The following is a 23,095-nucleotide window of genomic DNA, read 5'->3' on the forward strand; positions in this document are numbered from 1 at the left end:
CACACACACACACACGCACACACACACACACACACACACACACACACACACAAATATATACATAGATTAAATTTTGAATTTGAAGCGGCTCTAATATTGTCACATTGGTAGCGCAAGCTTCACCAATGTCACATATTTAATATATGTGTTTTGTTTATGCGTTTATTGACTGCGCGATTCGCCCAGGGAATGCCACAGTCAATAAACCCTTAAGATATCGAGTTTTACCAAAAAGCACCGAATACCTCAAATGAGACGAAACGAATCGCCCCGCAGGTGAAAGAGAACGGTTGAATATCGAAACTTTGCTGCTGTTTCAGCTAGTCGGCACCGTATACTCGAGTCACCTAACGAATTCGATTCGCTGGTCTGAGGTCTACATGCAGATTGCGTAAAATCTATCTGCAGACGTGCAACGGTGCTGCACCAGAAGTCTAATAACTTAAACATTAACGATGGCACACAACCGGTATCACACAATGAATGTGTTTTATTTATTCGCATGCGGTGCCGACGAGCTGCAATAGTATTGATATTCATCGTTCTCGTTCATTTCCGGGGCGATTCATTTCGTCTGATTTCAGGAATTCCATGTGTTTTTAACACACAACGTCTTTAAGAAACTTTTCCTCGGACGAATCCCGCAGTTAATAAGCCTTGAGCAATATAAATATAATTACTTATTATCTTTCAAACATTGACCAAAATCTTATTATTGTCTTTAAACTTTGTTAGTTAAATTAACAAAAATCCTTTGACAAGATGAACGTTCAAAACAAATTAACATATGTCATCTGTGTTATTTCAATTATTAATAATACAAGTTCACACATGCAATTACTCACCCACCCAAACACACATCCACACGCACACTGTACACGTACATACATACACATACATACATACATACATACATACATACATACATACATACATACATGCATGCATACATACATACATACATGCATACATACATACATACATACATACATACATACATACATACATACATACATACATACATACATACATGCATGCATATATACACGACGGGTTTCAATAGTTTCCCGTCTACTAAATTCCATTTGCAAGACATTGATTGATCCGCGGCTGTCGTGAAAGAAACTTGCCCAAGGCTCTCTGAGAGCTTCGACTCAGTTATTTGACAAACACGTATTCGTATAAGAGCTTGCTGGGTTTCGAAAAGACATCTATAATACAAATTTAGTCGACGTAAAACGAAGAAGCAAGAACATCTTCGCTAATTAAAAATCCAAACTTGGAAGGAACTATATTGGCACTGACTGTAGTTTACCCGTTCTCTTGTGATGGGAAGCAGAAGGCTGAACGGAATGCTAGAATTGCAGGTGCGGGCACAGCAATGCGGCAGTTCCAGTATTCTAAGCATTCTAACCCTAGAAGAGAAATGGTGGGTAAAAAAAGCCAAACTTGCTATCTTCAGTTCGGATTTTGTACTTAATTTTACCTATGTTCATGAATGCTCTATCATGGATAAAAGCGGCCGAAATGAGTTCCTCCGAAATGGAATGTTAACCTTGGAGATCAGGGTTGCTATTTCATTGCATTGAACGGTTACAACTCTGGTATTACAGACTTGAGATTAGAATGGTGCAGGGAGGAATCGCAAGACAGCGTCTTCAAGCCAACCAAATGGCACGAGACCTGGCGTTAGACCAAGAATGAGATGTTTGGATAATATCCATAGTTTTAGTTGGTCACGTTTGAGAATCTATCCGAAAGGCTACAGACCGTTACTTCTGGTAGGACTCTAGGGAGGAGGTACCTGAGGACACTACCACCACGATCTTCATAGGATTACTGGGCGAAGATAATGGATGGGTAGATGTATGGATGAACACACCGATCGTATAACACATTTAAAGGAATTTTGTGACATTGTTCGACTGGAATATAAAAAGCTCTTACAAACGGTAATGCCAGAATATTCTCGATGCTTCCAGCAATTAAAAAAGAATTCTCTGCATTTTATTGGCTTGGAACCTGGTTTTTATTTACGAAAACATTGCTAAAGATTGATAAAACCAGTGCATGAACTGCTCCGTATTACCTTGTCCACAACACAATTCTGGACAGAGAACAAAATTAATAGCAGCGCTGTAGAGATCGGGCTAGAAATGTAAAACCGGATTACAAACATAGATGAAAGAAAAACTTATGAATTTGTATATCAAAAATGCAAAAGCCTTGCTGAAAATACTTGAAGAAAATGAAGGCATTGAAATAGCGAGTTAAGAATTTTAAAAACTTTTATGAAAGCTGTTTCTAATTGAACCCGGCATCAACTCTGAAAATTCTGGCTCGCGCGCGAGTTTTGGACAAAATAATGGAAACATCTTGTTAAATGTAAGTTTTCTTATTTAATTTGGAGTTGATCCACCTGGAATTGATGCGTACAGATTCTGAGCAGTCGCTAGGTGAATTTTGAGCCAAACCTATTTTAACTCTTACAGCAGGAAATTGCTTTTTCCTTACTGTTCCAAAATATACCATAAATGTTCAGTTATATGGAGATCCAGTTACCAATTCTGACTAACTTTAGCTGTATGAATCAGCGCATTATCGTCCTGGAAGATAGCGCTACCATGAGAGAACGGTGTTGTCTCATAGGACGGTCATGATCAGCCAAAATACTCAGATAATTATTGACTTTAATTCTCCAATGTAAAACAACTAAAAAAACTAAAAGTATTTCGTGATAGGGCTGTCCAAATCTCTCTTAGCCACCGCCATGGTTCACGTTTATGGCCAGCCAGGGTTGAAAGCTTATTAGGGCTATCTCCAGCAAAAAACTGAAGTGGAAAAAAGAGTAAATAATGATTTATCAGAGAATCTGACTTCATTCCATTGAACCATTGACCACTTCTGATAATCTCACATAATTTTTAAGCAGAGGTTTAGCTATTGCAGCCTTCCCAGGATTTACAGCTTTTCGGAACTCATGACAAAAGGTTTTGGCAAATTAGCAGTCTAACACTGATGTCACTTTTGCTGTGGTAGTTCGATAGATTTTTAGATTCAATGTTTCAGCTTTGTTCTCCATCTAGAATTATGCTTACCAGAGCTGGTCCAAATTCGGTTTTCGAATGTACCTCTCAAAATATTAAACAGCTCAGCACTTCTAGTGACTGAAGCACCACTTACCCGAACTCCAACAACTTGTCTTCTTTGGAAATTAGATAGGCTGAACATTTTAATTTATTTAGATATAAATATTTGCAAAATGAAAAAGAAAAAAAAAGAAGAAAAACAGATATTTATACCACGGAGTACAGGGCATACAAAAACATAAAAACACATACACAGGTTAGAAACAGTTTTGAATTTGTCATATTACCAATTGAAATAACAGTTAAATTAAAATAGTGTTCCTGTTATTTTGTTTATCCCATGCGAGCACGTGAGTGTGTGTCAGTGTACGTGTGTGTGCGTGTGCGTGCGTGTTTGTGTGTGTGTGTGTTTGTGTATACAAGATATGAATATGTATAAAATGTATGTATGCATTTATACAAACATATATTATATTCATATACATATGTGTATATATATATATGTAGATGTATATGTATATATATATGTATATATATAATATATAATATATATATATATAATTTATATATACGTATATTTATATATAATATATATAGATATATATATATATATATATGTATGTATATATATATATATATAATATTATATAAATATATTTCTCTATATATATGTATATACGTATGTATATATATATATATGCATATATGTATATATATATTTATATAAATATATATACATGAGTATATATCATATATACAGGTAATACAGTCTTATATACACATGTGATTACACAAACACACAGACACAGATAAACACACACACATACACACATACACACACACACACACACACACACACACACAACACACAGATAAACATACATTCGCACACTTCCCTTCGCCAGCTCTCAATTTAATTTCCCGATAAAATATAACAAGTTAGAAATTAGAAAGAAATTATAATTCTAACTGAAGTCTAAGTAGGCCAAGAAGCAAACAAAAACTACCCCCGTTCAGTTCCGAAAGGCAATTTACTGCAATGTCTGTTTATTTTTAGTGGGGTCGTTTCAACTTCACTCTAATTGGCCCCAATTTACTATAATTGGAACTATAATTGGCCCAAAAGTAGTTTTGTCTTCTTTTTTTTTTTCTCTCTTTCGTAATTAATATTCGTAATTATCATTTCCTTTATTTTATTTTCGACATCCTCACCCCTCACACCACACGCGCACTGATGCCACCATCACAACCACCTGTCTATTTGCATGTCTGTCACTACCATCATCTTAGCACTTACAATCTCACACCTGCCGCTGCACCTCCTCTTCTTCCTCCTCCTCCTCCTCCTCCTCCTCCTCTTCCTACCGCTGCTGCTACTGCTGCTGTTGCTGCTGTCACAATCACCCTCAATGGATTTGCAACGAAAGTTATCACCACCGCTTTCACCACCACCACCACCACCACCACCATCCTCCTCTATCACTATACTCCTCCACCCTCATCTCATTATCATCTCAAATATCACCATCCTTACCATCGCTGACATCTCCCACCACCACCACCACCAACACCACCACTATCACCGTCACCTCAACCACCATCGCCGCCACCTCTGCCACCATCATCACCGCCAGAAGCTGTCTTAAACCTTTAGTATGTTAGTTTCAAATTGTGGTACAAGGATAGTAATTTCGGAGGGGAGGGGGAGAAAATCGATTACATCGACCCCCTCCTCTTCCCAGTGCTCAACTGCGCTCAGCTTATTTTATCGAGCCGAAAGGATGAAAGGTAAAGTCGTGCTCAGCAGACTTTGAGCTCAGAACATAAAGGCGGGTAAAACGCCGCTTAGCTCTTTGTCCAGCGTGCTAACGATTCTGCCAGCTCTCCAAATTAAACTTCCAATAGATCGAAATAAAGAAGAAGCGAAAAATCTCAGCTAATGAAGGAACAATCTAGTAACCAGTCTGTAAATGGTGGAAAACCCATTTTTTAAATCCATAAATTTAGTCGAACAATCAAACATTTTTCTTCTTTACTTCTTGATCTTGACTTCTTAATCTTATATTATCACTCACTCTCAGAAAATGTATGCATATAAATCCAGTTTTATCTATACGTGTATGTAGACATACGTGTATGTAGGCGTGTATATAAGCACACACACACACACACACACACACACACACACACACACACACACACACACACATATTTGTAATTATACACACACATACATATTTGCGTGGATGTGCGTGTGTGCATGTGTTTACATATTTGAACAAACACATTTACACAATAACGTTGTAATACAATGGACCACGTTGTGCTCGCAGAGTCAGAAATGGGCGGAGAGAGGGGACGAAAACAGCTCCATATTGCTTTTTTTTTTTCTCAAACTTTATGATTTAGTTTCTGAATGTGATGGATTTTCACACTTCCGTATGGACATTATTTCTCATCTGCTCATCGAAAGAATATTTATTAGTTTTATTGCATTGTTTGGAAAAAAAAAAAAATTGGATTATAATGAAAAATGCGAGCGCATTTCATGCTAATATTCTTAAGTTATAATATCTGGAAAAGTTCAGAACAAGATTTCTACAGTAGAATTTGCCTTATTTGTCACCTCCAAAGGAAACTAAAAATTACTTAAAATTAAAATTCTACTGTACTTAAAATATTGCAGCCGAGAATAACATTTTTAAAATTAAAAAAACATTATATCAGATAAATTTGCGATAATTTATTTTATTTATTAAGAGAATCTACAAAACAAATAAATCTTTAAAAGTATGGTACAAAAATAATCAAAAATAAATTTAAACAAAAACTATTTTTTAAAATTATGTCTTTTGAAATATACGATTAAAATAGCCATTTTATTTAGTTGTATCAAGTACAAACAATAAAATATGAAGCTATAAGTAATATTGCACAAGATTTTTTTCACTTCAGTTGAAATCCCATTACAAGAAAACAAACAAACAAAACACAACACATTGATTGTAGTAGAATGTTCATTAAATGGTTTCAAGTCAACCGTATGTTGAGTCAATTCTTCCACATTAAAATCTGGCAAATAAATCCTAAGTAAAATTATTAGTTAGCATTAATAGAGTACCGAGTTAGCCTAATTCGTCTTGGCTAATTCGTTTCTTCACCTAATTCGTCACTTCCAATTTTCTCCTAGGCCGACTAATTAGGCGAATTCTAGTGTAATTTAAAAAAAAATAATTTTATCTTATTTCATTTTTAAAATAGTAATTTTTCCAAAAATAATCCTATGGGCTTAAATACAGACTTAAATAATTTTGCTTAAACGTTTTGTTTTCTGAAAATTATAAAAATTACTGGGACTATTATACATGAAAAGAGTTTCTGAATATAAACCCATAGGCTTAAAATCAGAAAATTGGAAAAACCCAGAAATGTTTTTATAATTTTCGTTTTAATAAAATATAGTAAATTTTAGAAATGTTATTCTCGGCAGCAATATTTTAAGTACAGTAGAATTTTAATTTTAAGTACTTTTTAGTTTCCTTTAGAGGTGGCGAATTAGGCAAATTCTACTGTTGAAATCTTGTTCTGTACTTTTCCAGATATTATAACTTAAGAATATTAGCATGTATGCGCCCCAACTTTTCATTGTATATATATACATATATATATATATATATATATATATATATATATATATAGGATGAGGAGTTTTCGTCAGGATAACTTATTAAACATAATGGGTATGCGTTCTGAGAGCTCACTACTTTAATCTCTCTCTCTCTCTCTCTCTCTCTCTCTCTATATATATATATATATATATACACACACATATATATATATGTGTGTGTGTGTATGTGTGTGTGTGTGTGTGTCTGTGTTTGTCCCCACCACCATCGCTTGACAACTGATGTTGGTGTGTTTACGTCCCCGTAACTAGCGGTTCGGCCTAAGAGACCGATAGAATGAGTACTAGGCTTACAAAGAATAAGTCCTGGAGTCGAGTAGATCGATTAGAGGCGGTGCTCCAGCATGGCCGCAATCAAATGACTGAAACAATTAAAAGAATAAAAGAATATACATACACACACATATATATGTGATATAAATATATATATATGTGCGTGTGCGTGTGTGTGTGTGCATGTGTGTGTGTGCGTGTTTTTGTGTGCGTATGTATGCGTATATGAATATATATATATATGCTTGTCTGTGTGATTGTGTGTGAGAGAGAGAGAGTGTATGTGTGAGTAAGCAAATATTTTAGACTTATGAATATGCAGGTGCAGGCGCAGGCGTAGCCGTGTGGCAAGAAATTTGTTTCCCAACCACATAGTTCCGGGTTCAGTTCCACTGAGTGGCTTCCATTAGAGCTTCGGGCTGATTAAAGCCTTGTGTAGATATAAGAATGGAATCTGAAAGAAACCCGTCGTATATATATATACATATACATATATATGTTATATATATATATATATATATATATATATTACTCTTTTACTCTTTTACTTGTTTCAGTCATTTGACTGCGGCCATGCTGGAGCACCGCCTTTAGTCGAGCAAATCGACCCCGGGACTTATCTCTTTGTAAGCCCAGTCACTTATTCTATCTGTCTCTTTTGCGAACCGCTAAGTGACGGGGACGTAAACACACCAGCATCGGTTGTCAAGCATGCTAGAGGGAAACACAGACACACAAACATACATACACATACATACATATATATATATATACATATATACGACAGGCTTCTTTCAGTTTCCGTCTACCAAATCCACTCACAAGGCATTGGTCGGCCCGAGGCTATAGTAGAAGACACTTGCCCAAGATGCCACGCAGTGGGACTGAACCCAGAACCATATATATATTACACGAATCAAATCTACTCCTCAGAGTTTATATGGTATATTGTCATTGTCATCATCATCATCATCATCAGCAGCAGCAGCAGCCGTTTAAGAATTTGGACCTGGAGATCTCCATTTCCAGCGACTTCCAGTGGTATCGGGCGTCAACGAAGAGCCCTCGACTACAACAAGACGACCAAAGTTTTTTTTTGGTTTTTCAAGGTCTGGGGGTCTCCCGCCCCTGAGCCCCAGACCATCACCTAATCACCCTTACCCGTCTTGTTGCTTAACAACAACAACAACAACAACAACAACAGCAGCAGCAGCAGCAGCAGCAACAACAACAACAACCGCAAAACTCTTAAGGTCGAGGATGCTGTTGGGACCCTTGGTAATAACCATAACTCAGACAAGTGTTTTTTTTTTTTGCATCACAATTTGGACCTTCATCATAGACTCGAACCTAACCCACTGGTCTAACAATGTCACAAGTTCAATAATCACACCCAACAGCTCAGCTGATTAATTATTATTATTATTGTTGTTTTCTTTTGTTTTTCGTTGACAAGCTTTATTCACAATTCCAATAACCGTTGTTTCGTAATTGCTTTGGATTTTGTCATAAAATGTCTCCAAGAGAATCTGTAGCAATGACTATGAGAATTTGTAGTCAACATCTACACAGTCTTGGAAAACAGTTGCTAAGTGTCAATAGTCGACCTCTCACTCTCTTTCAGTATATTTTTACTAGCATTTTTTTTTGTTTCTGTTTTTGAGAATTTCTTCAACGTTCTTTGGAATTTCAATGTGCAGCTGTTTTCTTTTGTTATGTGAACAAAAAATAGTAGGTGTGAGTGTTGGGGGAGAGTAAGGATAGAGAGAGAGAGAGAGAGAGTGTGTGAGTGTGTGTGAAGAATATAGTGATAGAGAATAAAGAGAGAGAGAGAGATTAAAGTAGTGAGCTCTCAGAACGCATATTTGAGGGAGAGTAAGGAGAGAGAGTGTGTGTGTAAAGGAGAGAGAATATTTGATGGCGAGAGAGAATGTTTGAGGGAGAGAGAGAGAGTAAGAGAGTGAAAGAGAAAGAAAATGAGAGAGAGAGAGAGTAAGAGAGTAAGAGAGTGAATGAAAGAATGAGGAAGAGACTGAAAGGGCGAGGTGATGTGGGAGAGAATTAGTGAGTGAGAAAGAGAATGAAGGAGGAGAGGAAGGGAGAGTGAATGAGGGCTGAGAATGAGAGAGTGAAGAGAGAGTGACAATGAGGGGTGGGGAGAGGGAAAGAGAAGTAATGTAAGGAAGTGAAAAAGTATTCGAGAAATGAGAGGAGAAAAAAGGTTCAGAGAATACAATACACACACATACACATAATCGCACACGCACATGCAACTATACACGTACACACACTCACACACGCAATCACACACGCAATCACACACTGACAGTGACATACTCCAACACACACATACACCCAATCACTTCCACACATACACACGCATACTAACACCTATACCCGCATACACAGACACACACAGTGACACCAACACATACATACTAAGTGGCATAGAGACCGAGTGAAACACACATACTGACATACACACACACACACACTGACATACACACGCAGACAGACACAATCACACACGCGAACACACACACTGGCATACAGACACACTGGCCATACAGACACACCATACAACAACACACACACACATACAATACACAAACACAACACACACTGACATACACACACACATACACACATACAAATACACACACCACACTGACATACACACACACACATACAAACACACACACACACACACACATACAAACACACACACACTGACATACACACACACATACACACACTGATATACACAAACACACACACACCACACACACATACAAATACACACACACACACAAATACACAAACACACACAAGCCAGATGGAATGAGGAAGAAATAATATAAATAAATGGAGTAATTAAAGTGAAGAAAGTTGAAAAATAGGAGAGAAATAAAAAAACGAAGGAAAATGTGAAGGAGAGAAAGAAGGATAAGAAAGATTAAATGTGAAGAAAATCAGGTGAGAGGAAAGAAAGAAAGAAAGAAAGGAAAAAGAAAGAAAAGGTAAAGGAAGAAGAATAAATAAATGAAGTGTTTATCAATTGCTGTGATTTCTGGTGATTGATTTACAGTGGTGGTGGCAGTGGGAGGTGGTCATATAGTGGGGGGAAAGCGGTGGTGGTGGTGGTGGTGGTGCTGGTAGGTGGTGGTGGTGGTAGTTGTGTAGCGGGCTTTGGAAGGGACGACCATGAAAATAACAAGATTGGTACCGGTGTTTGTAGAACAACAGTAAAAACAAACACACACACACACACACACAAAACTAATAGTGGTAGGTGGTGGTGGTGGTGGAAGTAGTAGTGGTAGTAGTCGTGGCAGTGGTAGTAGTGGTAGTGGTGGTAGTGGTGGTGACGGTAATGGTGGTATATACTATATTTCTTTTATAGGCCACAAGGCGACAATAACAAAACAAGCGACAAGTGGGGGCTTAGCACAAAAACGATGACAGCAACAAAATTTAAGCAATAAGATTCCCCCTAAGATGTAGGGTGTTCCACTCAGGGCCATCCAAGGAACCGACACATCCTGGTCATCCTGACCGCCAAGGGCACTCCAGGCAGGGCACCTCTCTCCTTCTCATCTTCACCGGTTTTCAGGTGTATGCTCAGGGTAGACCCATTCACAACGCCAATAATAATTATCATAATAAAAATCCCAATAAAAACTGTTTGATATTATTGTGACTGTTCTTATTACTGTTGTTTTTATTGTTATTGTTGTAGTTGTTGTTTTTGTTGCTATTGTTATTTTATTGTCCTGCTGATGTTGCATTTTTAAGCATACTGCTTTTTTTTGTTTTGTTTTCTTTTTTTTTTTTTGTAAAAGCGGCAAGATGGCAGAATTGTAAGCGCGCCGGACAAAATGCTTAGCAGCAACGCGTCCGTTTTCTTTTTTTTACGTTCTAGATTCAAAAGTCGCTGGGATCGACTTTGCCTTTCCTCCTTTTGGGGGTCGATAACATAAGTACCATTTGAGCACTGGTATCGATGCAATCGACTTAGCCCCAACCCTGAGGTTGTTGGCTTTGTGCCAAAATTTGAAAGCAGTATTTCTATCTGGAAAGTCCATCTTCTCTCAAGTCCCTCCATGTTGTTTCACGTTCAGTTTGAATACTTTTAATATCATACTTCATGAAGAATTGGATGAAAAAAAAAAAATGAAGGCTCCCAATTTGTTACTAAGCAGCTTGTCCTCTGTAAGTATTTCTTCTAAGAGCGTAAGTTCTTCGGAGGGCCGCTCGTCATCCTGAGCGGGATGAGTTTGGATATTTTCTATTCTTTTCTGAACAATCTTTACTTACCGAAGCGACCTCCTGACATTTCGTAGAACTCGAGGAACAGTTAAACTAAGAAACAAACCGTCAACAGACTAGACTTTTTTCAAGATGAACGCATGCTCCAAGTTTTTTACTCTCAAGGCCTACTCTAAGTGTTTACTTGGTGTTGGAACACCAAGTGTCTACTCCAACTTTTTTTCCAGAATATCTTTAATGTTCCAAACAGATGTAAATAAAACTTTTCTCCGTACTCAAAGACAATTGAAGAAGGGCTCCATTAGTTGTTTATGTTATAGGTCGCGTTATTGAGGCGCCGTTTGGAGCCGGGTGCCATGAAACTCTAAATAACTCAAAGTATTACTGATCAAGCTTGCTTCCCAACCACATAGCTCCGAGTTCAGTCTCAATGCGTGACACCTTGGGTAAGTGTATTCTACTATAGCTTCGAACAGACCAAAACCTTGTGAGTGGATATGGGAGACGGAAAATGGAAAAATCCCGTCGTATATATGTATATATATGTAAAGATATATATATATATATATATATATATATATATGTATGTGTGTGTGTGTGTTTGTGTCTGTCCACTTGAAAACCGGTGTTAGTGTGTTTACGTCTTCGTAACCTGGCAATTAGGTAAAAAAGCACGATAAAACAAGAACCGATCTTAAAAGTAATAAGCACTGGGGCCAATTCATTCGACTAAAAATTCTTCGAAGCAGTGCCCCAGCATGGCCGCAGTCTAAGTGACTGAAGCAACTAAAGGGTAAAAGAATATCTATAGATATAATATTATTATTATTATTATTATTATTATTATTTTATTATTATTATTATTATTATTATTATTATTATTATTATTAATAATAATAATAATAATAATAATAATAATAATAATAATAATAATAATAATAATGATAATAATAATTATAATGATAATTCCAGTACATACAGACCGAACCATCAAGGCAATAAACCAGATATTGTTGTGAAAGACCAAAACAATAAAGTTTGCTTATTGATCGACATGAGCATCCCCTGTGATCATAATATCTCAGCGAAAGAGTTTGACAAGCTCAGAAAATATAAAGACCTACTCATTGAAATTGAGAAAATGTGGCATCTCAAGGCGGTTACAATACCAGTGATCGTAGGAGCACTAGGAATGATCAAGAAGGGAACCGAAAATTATATGAGAATGATCCCTGGCTTACCATCCCTGCAAGAAGTGCAAAAGATTGTCTTAACTGGTACATCACACGTATTGAGAAGAGCATTGTCGATGTGAGAACTGTTGCTGCTCATGTATTTTAATTTAACTTTAAAAAAAAAAAAAAATGCACGAACTACTGAGTTTGGTTTAATGGCCTACCAATATACACTATGAGTTTCTTTGCCCTAGGAGTCGGGAAGACACTCGGCAAGAAATGGAAGCAAATTTGAAAGAAGAAAAAAAAAGTAATAATAATAATGATAATAATGATAATAATAATAATTATTATAATAATGATTATGTGCGTCTGCGTTCGCGCGTGTATGTAGCAAAATACGAAGGCTGTGGTCAATCAAGAGAACAGACGTGATACCAATGGGAATTGGTGAACTTGGAAGTATCAGCACTCAGCTACCAACATGACTGGAAAAGATCGGTGCAAGTGTGAAGGTGGAAAACCTACAAAAACCAGCATTGCTGGGAACTACAAGAATTCTTTGCAGGGTTCTTGAAGCATGACCAGTAAATATGTGTCACCTTAGTCCGCTGCTTGTGGACAGCTGACGCTTTCCATCATACCCAGCAAAATAAGCAGTGAGTTTTCATATAATAATAATGATATATAATAATAATAATAATATAATAATAATAATATATATATTATATATATATATATGTTTGGATTAACTATATAAATATATATATATATATAATATATATATATATATATATATATATATATATATATATATATATGTTCACATACATATACATACATACATACATACATACATACATACATACATACATACATACATACATATATATATATATATATATATTGGTAAAAACGGTAAGACAACAAAAGAAAGAAAGAGATCTCGATATTATGTAAATAGAGGAATTTATCTTTCGGTAGCCATGATAAAACTCGGAGTTTTATCATGGCTACAGAATAATTGTCATATATATATTTATGTGTATGTATGTATGTATGCATGCTTGTATGTATGTATTTATATATGTATGTACAATCGGTATATTCGACGGCATAATTAAAGATTTGGTTTGAGTGAGTTTATTACAATATCATGAATCATTTAATCCTACATGTGTTTTAATGACGAAAATTTGTACGTAATACGACATTCGTTACATAAACGGTTACATAATAGAATTGCAATGCCAGATCTTCAGGGGAATATTGTAATTTAATTCAGTACTGTCAACCGACCTATATATATGATTGAATTACAATATTCCACTGAGGATCTGGCCTGTGAAACGCACGTAAGATTAAGTAAATCACTTATACCAATTCTTCTGTTTTACTCAATGTTCGGAGATTCAGTCGGTAAATCATTCATATGTATATTATATCAAGTAAAACACACGCGATAAAATAAGGCTTAATACTTCATTGAAATTTGGATAGACATGGATTTACACCTTCTAAACAATGAATAACTACTGTGCTGTCTCAGTCGAGATAGCACTACTTGATTACACGCGCACTCAAATTTACAGGTATGTTTATGTATAAATACACAGGCATGTGTATTTGTGCATGCGTGTGTGTAGGTGTGGTGTGTGTGTGTGTGTGTGTGTGTGTGTGTGCGTGCGTGCGTGCGTGTGTGCCTCCTCGCGTGTATGTAGCATAAGTATGTTCGAAAAAGATCAAATTTATACCGTGATTCTACACACGTAATAGGGTGGGTATTATCGGCTGAAGAGGAGCGGAAAACAACCAAGAAACGAAATTTTAAGCAGTTAACCATGAATATATGAAGTAATGTGAATTATATAATTAGATCGATCGATCGATAGATTGATATATAGATTTACATAAACATAAACATATATATAATATATATATATATATATACATATATACACACATATGTATATATATATATGTATATGTACGTATATATACACAAACACACACATACATACACATAAACACACACACACATGCACGTACACACACACACACCTATAACTATTGTACACGCTGACAAACACTGTATATATCTTACAAATGTAACACAGTGAGATCTTTCGATTAGCAAACGCCCTCTATCCAGTTAGTAAACAAAAATTCCCTCTTTAGATATTTAAGTTAGGAAAGTAACAATTATATGCAACTATAGAAAATGTTGTCCTTACTGTATTTTCAATTTATTTGTTTTATTAGAGTTACCTCCCCTTCAAAAAAGATGTAAATGTACTACGAGAGTGCTTTGGTTTAGTTTATTGCATGGATCGTCTGAGTTAATCGAAGGTTTATAATCCAGTGTGTTACATTTAGAACAGCCTACTGGTTTATTGTGTTTAATATGTCGGAAAGCTTCGTCGACATTAGCCTCGGTCGTATTATTGATATACAGAACAAAGCCTACCTCATCTGCTGATCCATTTGTGCCTTTTCGATCCGTTTGTCTTTCGCTCTTCGGTTCTGGAACCAGATCTTGATCTGGGTTTCTGTCAAGTTCAACATCTCAGCCAATTCGAATCGCCGAGGTCGTGTGATATATTCAGTTCGGTTATACTCCAGTTCTAACTTCAGTGTCTGCTCACTGGTGAATGTCGTACGCTGACGTCGGGGACGGTTCTCTTTCCTTTTCCGTCTTTGAACTGGAAAAAGAAAAAGAAAAGAAACGTACAAAAGGTGAAAATATTCAAGTATAAATATTGATTTCTAACATTGAAATAAAATCACATTTTAAGAAAGAGTAGCGATGATAAAATCTATCTATTCCTTGCTTTCCGCACAAGATGTGAGACATTACAAAGAGGGTAGGTATATAGACAAAGAGGTGAAATATATGTGCTAATTGATAAGCTTTTTTTTACAGGAAATAAATAATATGTTTATCATATTCCTTTAATGTAACTCATTAATACAACTAAATTACTATTTACTAACTAACTATAAATCTCTATTAATAATACTCTGATATATATAATTTTTTATAAATATGAAATGATTTCTATACTCCCCATCCCTATAAAAGATCCTAAAATGCATTAGAATCCTTTAAAAATAACTATCTAAAAGATATCTATTTAATATCACAAGCAGGCTTATGGTTGTTAAATGGTTAAGGAGCATTAGAAGTCTCTATTCTCCCTACCCCACTAGCTTCAGCCTACTTACTTTTGCTAGAATACAGCCAAATGTACAAAAGTTAAATTCCTCATAACATGGTTGGATTTTTAGCTCTACCATTTAAACTGCCCCTTCCTCTATCTATAAATAGAAAAACAATTCTTGATTGTCTCCACCGAACGTAATAGAAAACCCCTTCCCCATTGGTAAATCAAAATAACAAAGTGAACTCAGTGATAAAAAATCTGCCCATGAGCAAAGGTCTTCTACTACCATGGTTTTATTGATGAATGTCACCTCTCTGTCTATATACCTACCCTCTTTGTAATGTTGGCAAATAGAATAAGTGTAAAAATGAACATTGTTAATTTAATTTTTAAAATTCCATATGTGGCTGAAGAGTGCTCTACATTTTAAAACTGATGTAATACTTACATGTTTAATTAAATGAAGCAGCATGAAACGATTGTACTACACTACCTTTGGATATCCTTGTTGCTTATTTTGATTAATTATATGATATATATATATATATATATATATATATATATACTATATATATATACACATACACACACTCACACACACACACACACACACACACACACACACACACACACACCACACACACATGTTAGATTAATTCGGGTCTGTGCAACTTAAAGTTTCGTAGATTCGTCAAACGAACAATAAATTCGTCAGGTTCGTAGAACCAATTGAGGAGGAGATCAAGCTGGCTTCCGGCTATAGAACTGCCGTTGGTCAACGCAGATCATATGATGTTATCAATTTAGGAGCGACATCAGTTACTGCATAGAATTGCTTGGGCAGCGTGTTAGGACAGGATGTAGGTGGCGGTGTTCTTCTGTCATGGGAGAGAGGCTCGGTTCGCTAGCAACAACTGTTAGCTAGTAGTATACATAACGCACGCGCGCGCACAAAATCTGATGGTTATCGCTAGCGAGCCGATCCCCTGTGTCTCTAGACCAATGTCTGTCACCAACATCTGTCCGAACATGAAGTCCTAAAATTCCTTCGATCAGTGTAGTTTATTCGATTTGTATAGGCGCAGGTGTGGCTGTGTGGTAAGAAGTTTCTTCCCAACCACATGCTACCTGGTTCAGTCCCACTGCATGGCACCTTGGGCAAGTGTCTTTACTATGGCCTCGGTCCGACCTAAGTCTTGTGAGTCGATTGGGTAGACGGAAACTGAAACAAAGCTGTCTATTATATATATATATATATATATATATATATATTATATATATATATATATATATATATATATATAGATATATATTGATAAAAATGGTAAGACCGAAGAAAGAAGAGACCTCGATATTATGTAAATAGAGGAATTTATCTGAAATATGTGACAATTATTCAGTAGCCATGATAAAACTCCGAGTTTCGGATGCCGAGATGGAAAACAACGCCACCATCTCTTCAGTTATCCGGCCATCGGAAAATGCTATGAAAATGATCGTTAACAAAGGGAAATTACTGTGTGATTGACCGTTATTAAGACAAAAGAGCTATTCCAATGACCACTAAGTAAGGGGTAAAAGTTCATAGTATTCGCGTAAGCGCCGCCTGTTCATACCTACACATGTGCGCCCGCACACCTACATGTGTTTGTGTTCGTTGCTCATTGAATTGAACACTGTCAGGATGTGCGTTGGTGGCCGTCTTGAATCGAAGAACCGTTGAAGGCCGCGACTGCAAGGTAGGCACTTGTTTTTTTTAGGGAATCGGTGGGGAATTTGTTGGTATGACCTTATTTTACCTTTTTTCATATAAGAAGTCCTCACTGGTCCTGGACATTTGTCTGCTGCAGTCGCACTGAGTAACTCTCTCAGCAGTGACATTATTTTGTTTTGCTGGGCGTGTCCCGCTACCAAACTTTGAAAAATTTATGAAAAATTCGACCCATTCGACCTGCTACGGTGAACTGGAATATGTGTGTGAAGCAATATTCTTGTAAATTATCTGTGGCCGGGATTACCTGAGTAGCGGAAGTGTGTTGCCGTGCCTTCTTCCCTTCATTTTTTTTTCCTCTGCTGTCTTTCTGTTTTTTCTTTGTGTTTCTTGGACATTTTATTTGAACATTTAAATTTTGGTGTTGAACTTTTTTCCTGTGTTTTTTGCAAGCATGGCAAAAATAAAAATACTACTGCCTTGGAGTGGGAAATTGTGCCCCCCAAGCAGTGGGTAAAGGACTTTATGAGAGAACGGTGGTGTTGAGGACATATTCCAAGTCCCCGACACCATCACTGTGTTCTCTCAAGTGGACATTGAGAAAGATTTGGCAGAATACCTCCCCACTATCAAGTTTATTGCAAGGGTGTCAATATACAACAGTGTGGTTGCTATTTGACACCCCTGAGGAGGCTCGCATTTTTGCGAGTCAGCCCCTGGAGGGGGAAAAATCCTGTTTCATCCCACATATCGAGGGAGGAAATTGACAAGAGCTTGGGTGTGTGGGCTGCCACCCGAATAGAGCCCCGAGTGGATAGAGGTCACTATCCGCCGGGTCTGGTTGGAAACGGAACCAAGCTCTTAAATGTTAAAATGTTGCCTGCGGGTTGAGTGGGTGGGGTCAAAAGCATTTTTGACCCTGTGGACCCAATCAGCCGATGATCTGGAGTTTCCAGATTTTTTAGGATGGCCGGGTACAGGTATCCAGTGATTCTTGAGGGACGCCCCCAAGTGTCATCAGTGCATGGAGCCTGGCCACATTAAGAAGAACTGTCCCTAGGACCAGAGCAGTGTCCTGAAGCAGTTAGTTGCGGAAGAACCCCCCTCCTCCTCCAGAAGGAGAGATGGAGGAAGAGGGAGTGACCTCCCCCGGAAAAAATGGGAGAAAAAGGAAGAAGGGGAGCAACAATGGTTGCTCTCCGAGGGATCCCAAGGTTGCGGGAGGAGGCGATGTTCCTGCGGTTATGGTGAAGGAGCCAACTCCTCCCGCACCAAAAATAAAAAGGAAAAGGAAATAAGAATGGGACAGTGCCGGAGGTGGCAATGTACTGCCGGCATGACCCGAGGCCTCTTCGGTGGGAATCGTGCCACCGACGGAGGAAGATGAGGATCTTCCCTGTGAAAGTAAAGAATATGTGGTATCCTGTCTTAAGGGAGGAGTTGTTGACAACTTTGTGAATGATTGTCTTGTAAGTCAGGACCTCATGGAATCGGCCTGTACTGAAAATCATTACTGGCCGCCGCAGATGGCGGCGCTGGTGGTGAAAGAAAGATTTCTTTCGAATAGTGGAGTCCTGTTCGAAGAAATATTACAATTATCTCTTTTGGAGACTCGAATTGCAGCTGCGGGATTACCTGCAGGCGGCAAGAGAATTGACAGGGGATGCTTGAAGAGACTTGCTGTCACAGTTTGGGTAAGAGGTTTATTGGGATCTTTTCAATTCTGAAGCCAGGACCACAGATCTTTCTACTTAACTAAATATTCTGAAACTTCGTATGCTGATAGAGTCTAGCAAAACAAGACACAGGTTGGAACTAGTTTATTTGAGAAAAATCTATTTTATGACTTTAATCGTAGATTAAAACTGCGAATCTAACCATCAATCTTGTTTGTTTTCATGTGTAAAACTTGACTGCATTCTATTAGTGTGACGTAGAAAGCGCTTTTGTGACGTACTAACGTTCGGAAAACTGTAAACAAACACAGAACGTAACGGCAGACGCATTTCGCCCGGCGTGCTAACGTTTCTGCAGCTCTTTGCTTTTTTAATATTAAATTTCTTGCCTTTTGCACAAATAAATCAATAAGTGAAATGAAAAACGCATTAGCTTAGAAACGAAATCTTGTTAGAAGCCTCGTCACTGAGATGCCACTTCTTAATAGCAAACGAAAGCAAGTACTAACAGAATGAAACATTTTCAATTTAATACATGTGGCTTATTAACTAGTTTTAAATATTGTTATTAGAAGGTGGCTGGACTATAGGATCCTGGAAACATGAGTACGTTAATAATTAGAAGGAGATTTCACGGAGACATGCGGCTTGTTTACATTTAAGATGTTTTAATACGTCACCAAATTGGTGGTCGAGACGGAGTAAATAAAATAAAGCCGAATGACGGAATATCATTGGTTAAAATTCTAATTATTAAACAACGTTAAACTTAGAAGTTACAATTCCGTTTTCATTCTGGTTTACAATTAAGTTTACTTTGACACATTCTACCAGTATACGAAGTTTCAAATTGTTTGGTTCAGTAGGAAAAATTTGAAAAAACTGGCTTCAGAATTGAAAAGATCCGTTTATTGCCTCATTTTTGTGTGTTCTTTTTGTGTGTGAGTGTTCTTGTTCTTGTGTGTATGTATGTGCGCGCGTTTGTTCTTGTGTGTGTGTGTGTGTGTGTGTGTGTGTGTGCGCGTGCGTGCGTGCGTGCGAGGGTGTTCTCGTATAGTCCCACAGATCTTGTTTAATTTAGCTTTAAAATTAAAAGAAATCAATGTCATATTTCTTTCTTTCGCATTTCCTTTAATCAGTAATGTTAATTTCCATTTCTTTCTTTTCTCCATGCGTGTTACAATATTTCGGCTCTTTGATACATGTTGCAATATTTCGGCGCTCTTTGGTTGTTAAAAAAATAAAACCACATGGACTGTTATAACTAATATGGTTTTTTTCGACATTGATCTAGTTTTCTTCTTGGAAATCTACGGATTTTACATACACAAATATGCTAGGATTTTCTCAAGTTTAAAATGCGACATTGTTTTTGTTATATCTACATTCCACACGCATAAATATATAAAAACAGAATAGACTCGTCACACACACACACACACACACACACACACACACACACACACACACACACACATACAAACACACACGTACACACACACACACGTACTCCCAGTAGTCTCCTCCACACACATAAATACATTAACACAGAACACGCTCGCCCCCTACTCTCACACACAAACACACACACGTACACCCATTAGCTTCCTCCACACACATAAACACACAGACAACACGCTCGCGCTCACACATACGCACACTCATACACACACAACACACACACACACACACACACACACACAGAAACACGTACATCCATTAGCTTCCTCTTTCCACTTCGACACGTCAAACAGAATAAGCACACAACGAAGAAAGCTCCATGACAAACTATCGCTCATTGGCTGATGATGATTGAAAATTGACCATAAATGCAATCTCCACGCAAACGGCTACGGGCTCCTCAGCCTCTTATTCGCAAGCTCGGTGTATATTGTCGGACACGCAGGAGACTCGACTACAACACTGATGTCGGTCACTGCGTGCCTGACAGATATATGTATATTTGTACACACGCACACACACACACACACACACCACACACACACACACACACACACACACATTTACAATAATTTCATTATTTAATTTTTGGAAACTTCTGTACACACACACACACACATTTACAATAATTTCATTATTTATTTTGGAAACTTCTGTACACAACACACACACACACACACACACACACACACACACACACACAAACACACACACACACACACACACACACACACACACACACACACACACCACACACACCCATAAGCACTCATATGTACAGACAAACAAAATTTACACGCACGCTTATTATTTCACATTCCTCCTATTAATCAATGTTAACGTAGATCTTAACAATGTCTTCTTCGGAGTTTTAACAAATATTTAACAAGATTTTCAAGTATAATTATGAAGACGACAACGTGTTAGATAATGCAAATAATTGCAACGATTAAGATGGCAATAACAACAGCAGCAGCAGCAGTAGTAGTAGTAGTAGTAGTAGTAGAGGTAAATCAAAAAAATCTCTCTCATCTCTCTCCCCCTCACCTCCTCACCGACAACCGCCATATATATATGTACTCTTTTACTCTTTTAGTTGTTTCAGTCATTTGACAGTGGCCATGCGGGAGCACCGCCTTTAGTCGATCGAGCAAATCGATCCCAGGACTTATTCTTTGTAAGCCTAGTACTTATTCTATCGGTCTCTTTTGCCGAACCGTTACGGGGACGTAAACACACTAGCATCGGTTGTCAAGCGATGTTGGGGAACAAAAACAGACACACACACATATACACACACATACATACATATATACATACAAACACACACACACACATATATAACATACCCACACACACACACACACACACATATATATATATATATATATATATATATATATATATATTATATTATTTATATATATACATATATACGACGGGCTTCTTTCAGTTTTCGTCTACCAAATCCACTCACAAGGCTTTGGTCGGCCCGAGGCTATAGCAAGAAGACACTTGCCAAGGTGCCACACAGTGGGACTGAACCCGGAACCAGTTAGAAACCCGACGCTGAAGAAAGTAGGTCTTGGAGTAACATATGAGATAATTGAAGAAATTATTCGAAAGATGCTGCATAGTTGAAGGAATTAAGATTGGGAAAAGAAAATGAAGTGAAGAATATAAGGATAACAATTGAAACGTTACACATTTGTAGAATGTGTAACATTAGAAAAAAAATGAAACAGTGTGAGTGAATGTAACAAATTGGCTCAAAAGGAATCCAAAAGGAAGCATGATAACGTAACTAGATAGGTTCATAGGAGATTGTGTGAGAAGTACAGTCTTGAGAGGACATTGAAATAATACGAGCAAAAACCAGGCGTGGATAATGAGTATAAGATCTTGTTTGACTTTACAATCCAGTATAATTCAGTGACTGATGCTCGGAGACCAGGTATGTTGTAGTTGATAATTGATGAAGGAAATCAAGATCACAGGTATTGTCATATCTGGAGATGTACGAGTGGATCATAAAGAACTAGAAAATATTGAGATGTACAAGCCACTAAAAGATGAGATTGCACGGATGAGGGCAATGAAGGCATTTTCTATTTGCCTGGTAGTCATGGCGAAAGATATATGATGGGCGAGATTGAAGAGACTGAAAATAAATACTTTCCTCTTTGGCCAATACCTCATCAACGTCTTTAAGTTTTACTCGAAGTGGAAATATAGGATGAGTGAAAAGTGTTGCCTTCAAGCTATGTTGTTGAAAAGGGGCTGGGAGATCACGATGCTAGTGAGTGGGCCCTGCCCTGAGCACACGCCTGTAAATCGGAGATAAGGAACTGAGAAAAGGCAACTGCCCTAGAAATCAGGTCAGTCGTTGTTTTATGGGGTTTTCCCATGAGCGGCCGTCGAAGTCTGCTCCTATTGGTAAAATGTTATTACCTTTTTTTTTACACACTGTTTACACGCAAAACCCTTGCAATAACATAACACAAACATTCAATGCTTTGTTCCCTACGATCCCTGATGTTTTTCTAATGTAAACTTTGTGTGGTTCAAAAAGAAATCATCAGCATCATCATT

The 23,095-nt window shown here is 37.4% G+C and overlaps 1 protein-coding gene across 1 annotated transcript; it reads right to left on the bottom strand.

Moving 5' to 3' along the window:
* Positions 1-1,315: 1,315 nt before the first annotated feature.
* LOC115230819 (ventral anterior homeobox 2-like) lies at positions 1,316-17,536 on the bottom strand (the record flags this gene model as incomplete). The annotated part of the gene is made up of 5 exons (XM_029800944.1): positions 17,455-17,536; positions 14,959-15,193; positions 3,184-3,223; positions 2,090-2,150; positions 1,316-1,415 (listed from the first exon to the last, which is right to left on the bottom strand). Coding segments are annotated over exons 1-5 (518 nt in total), but the record flags the coding sequence as incomplete, so codon positions are not given.
* Positions 17,537-23,095: the final 5,559 nt, after the last annotated feature.

Source organism: Octopus sinensis, unplaced genomic scaffold (assembly GCF_006345805.1).
Source record: "Octopus sinensis unplaced genomic scaffold, ASM634580v1 Contig16464, whole genome shotgun sequence".
NCBI classification, from domain to species: domain Eukaryota; kingdom Metazoa; phylum Mollusca; class Cephalopoda; order Octopoda; family Octopodidae; genus Octopus; species Octopus sinensis.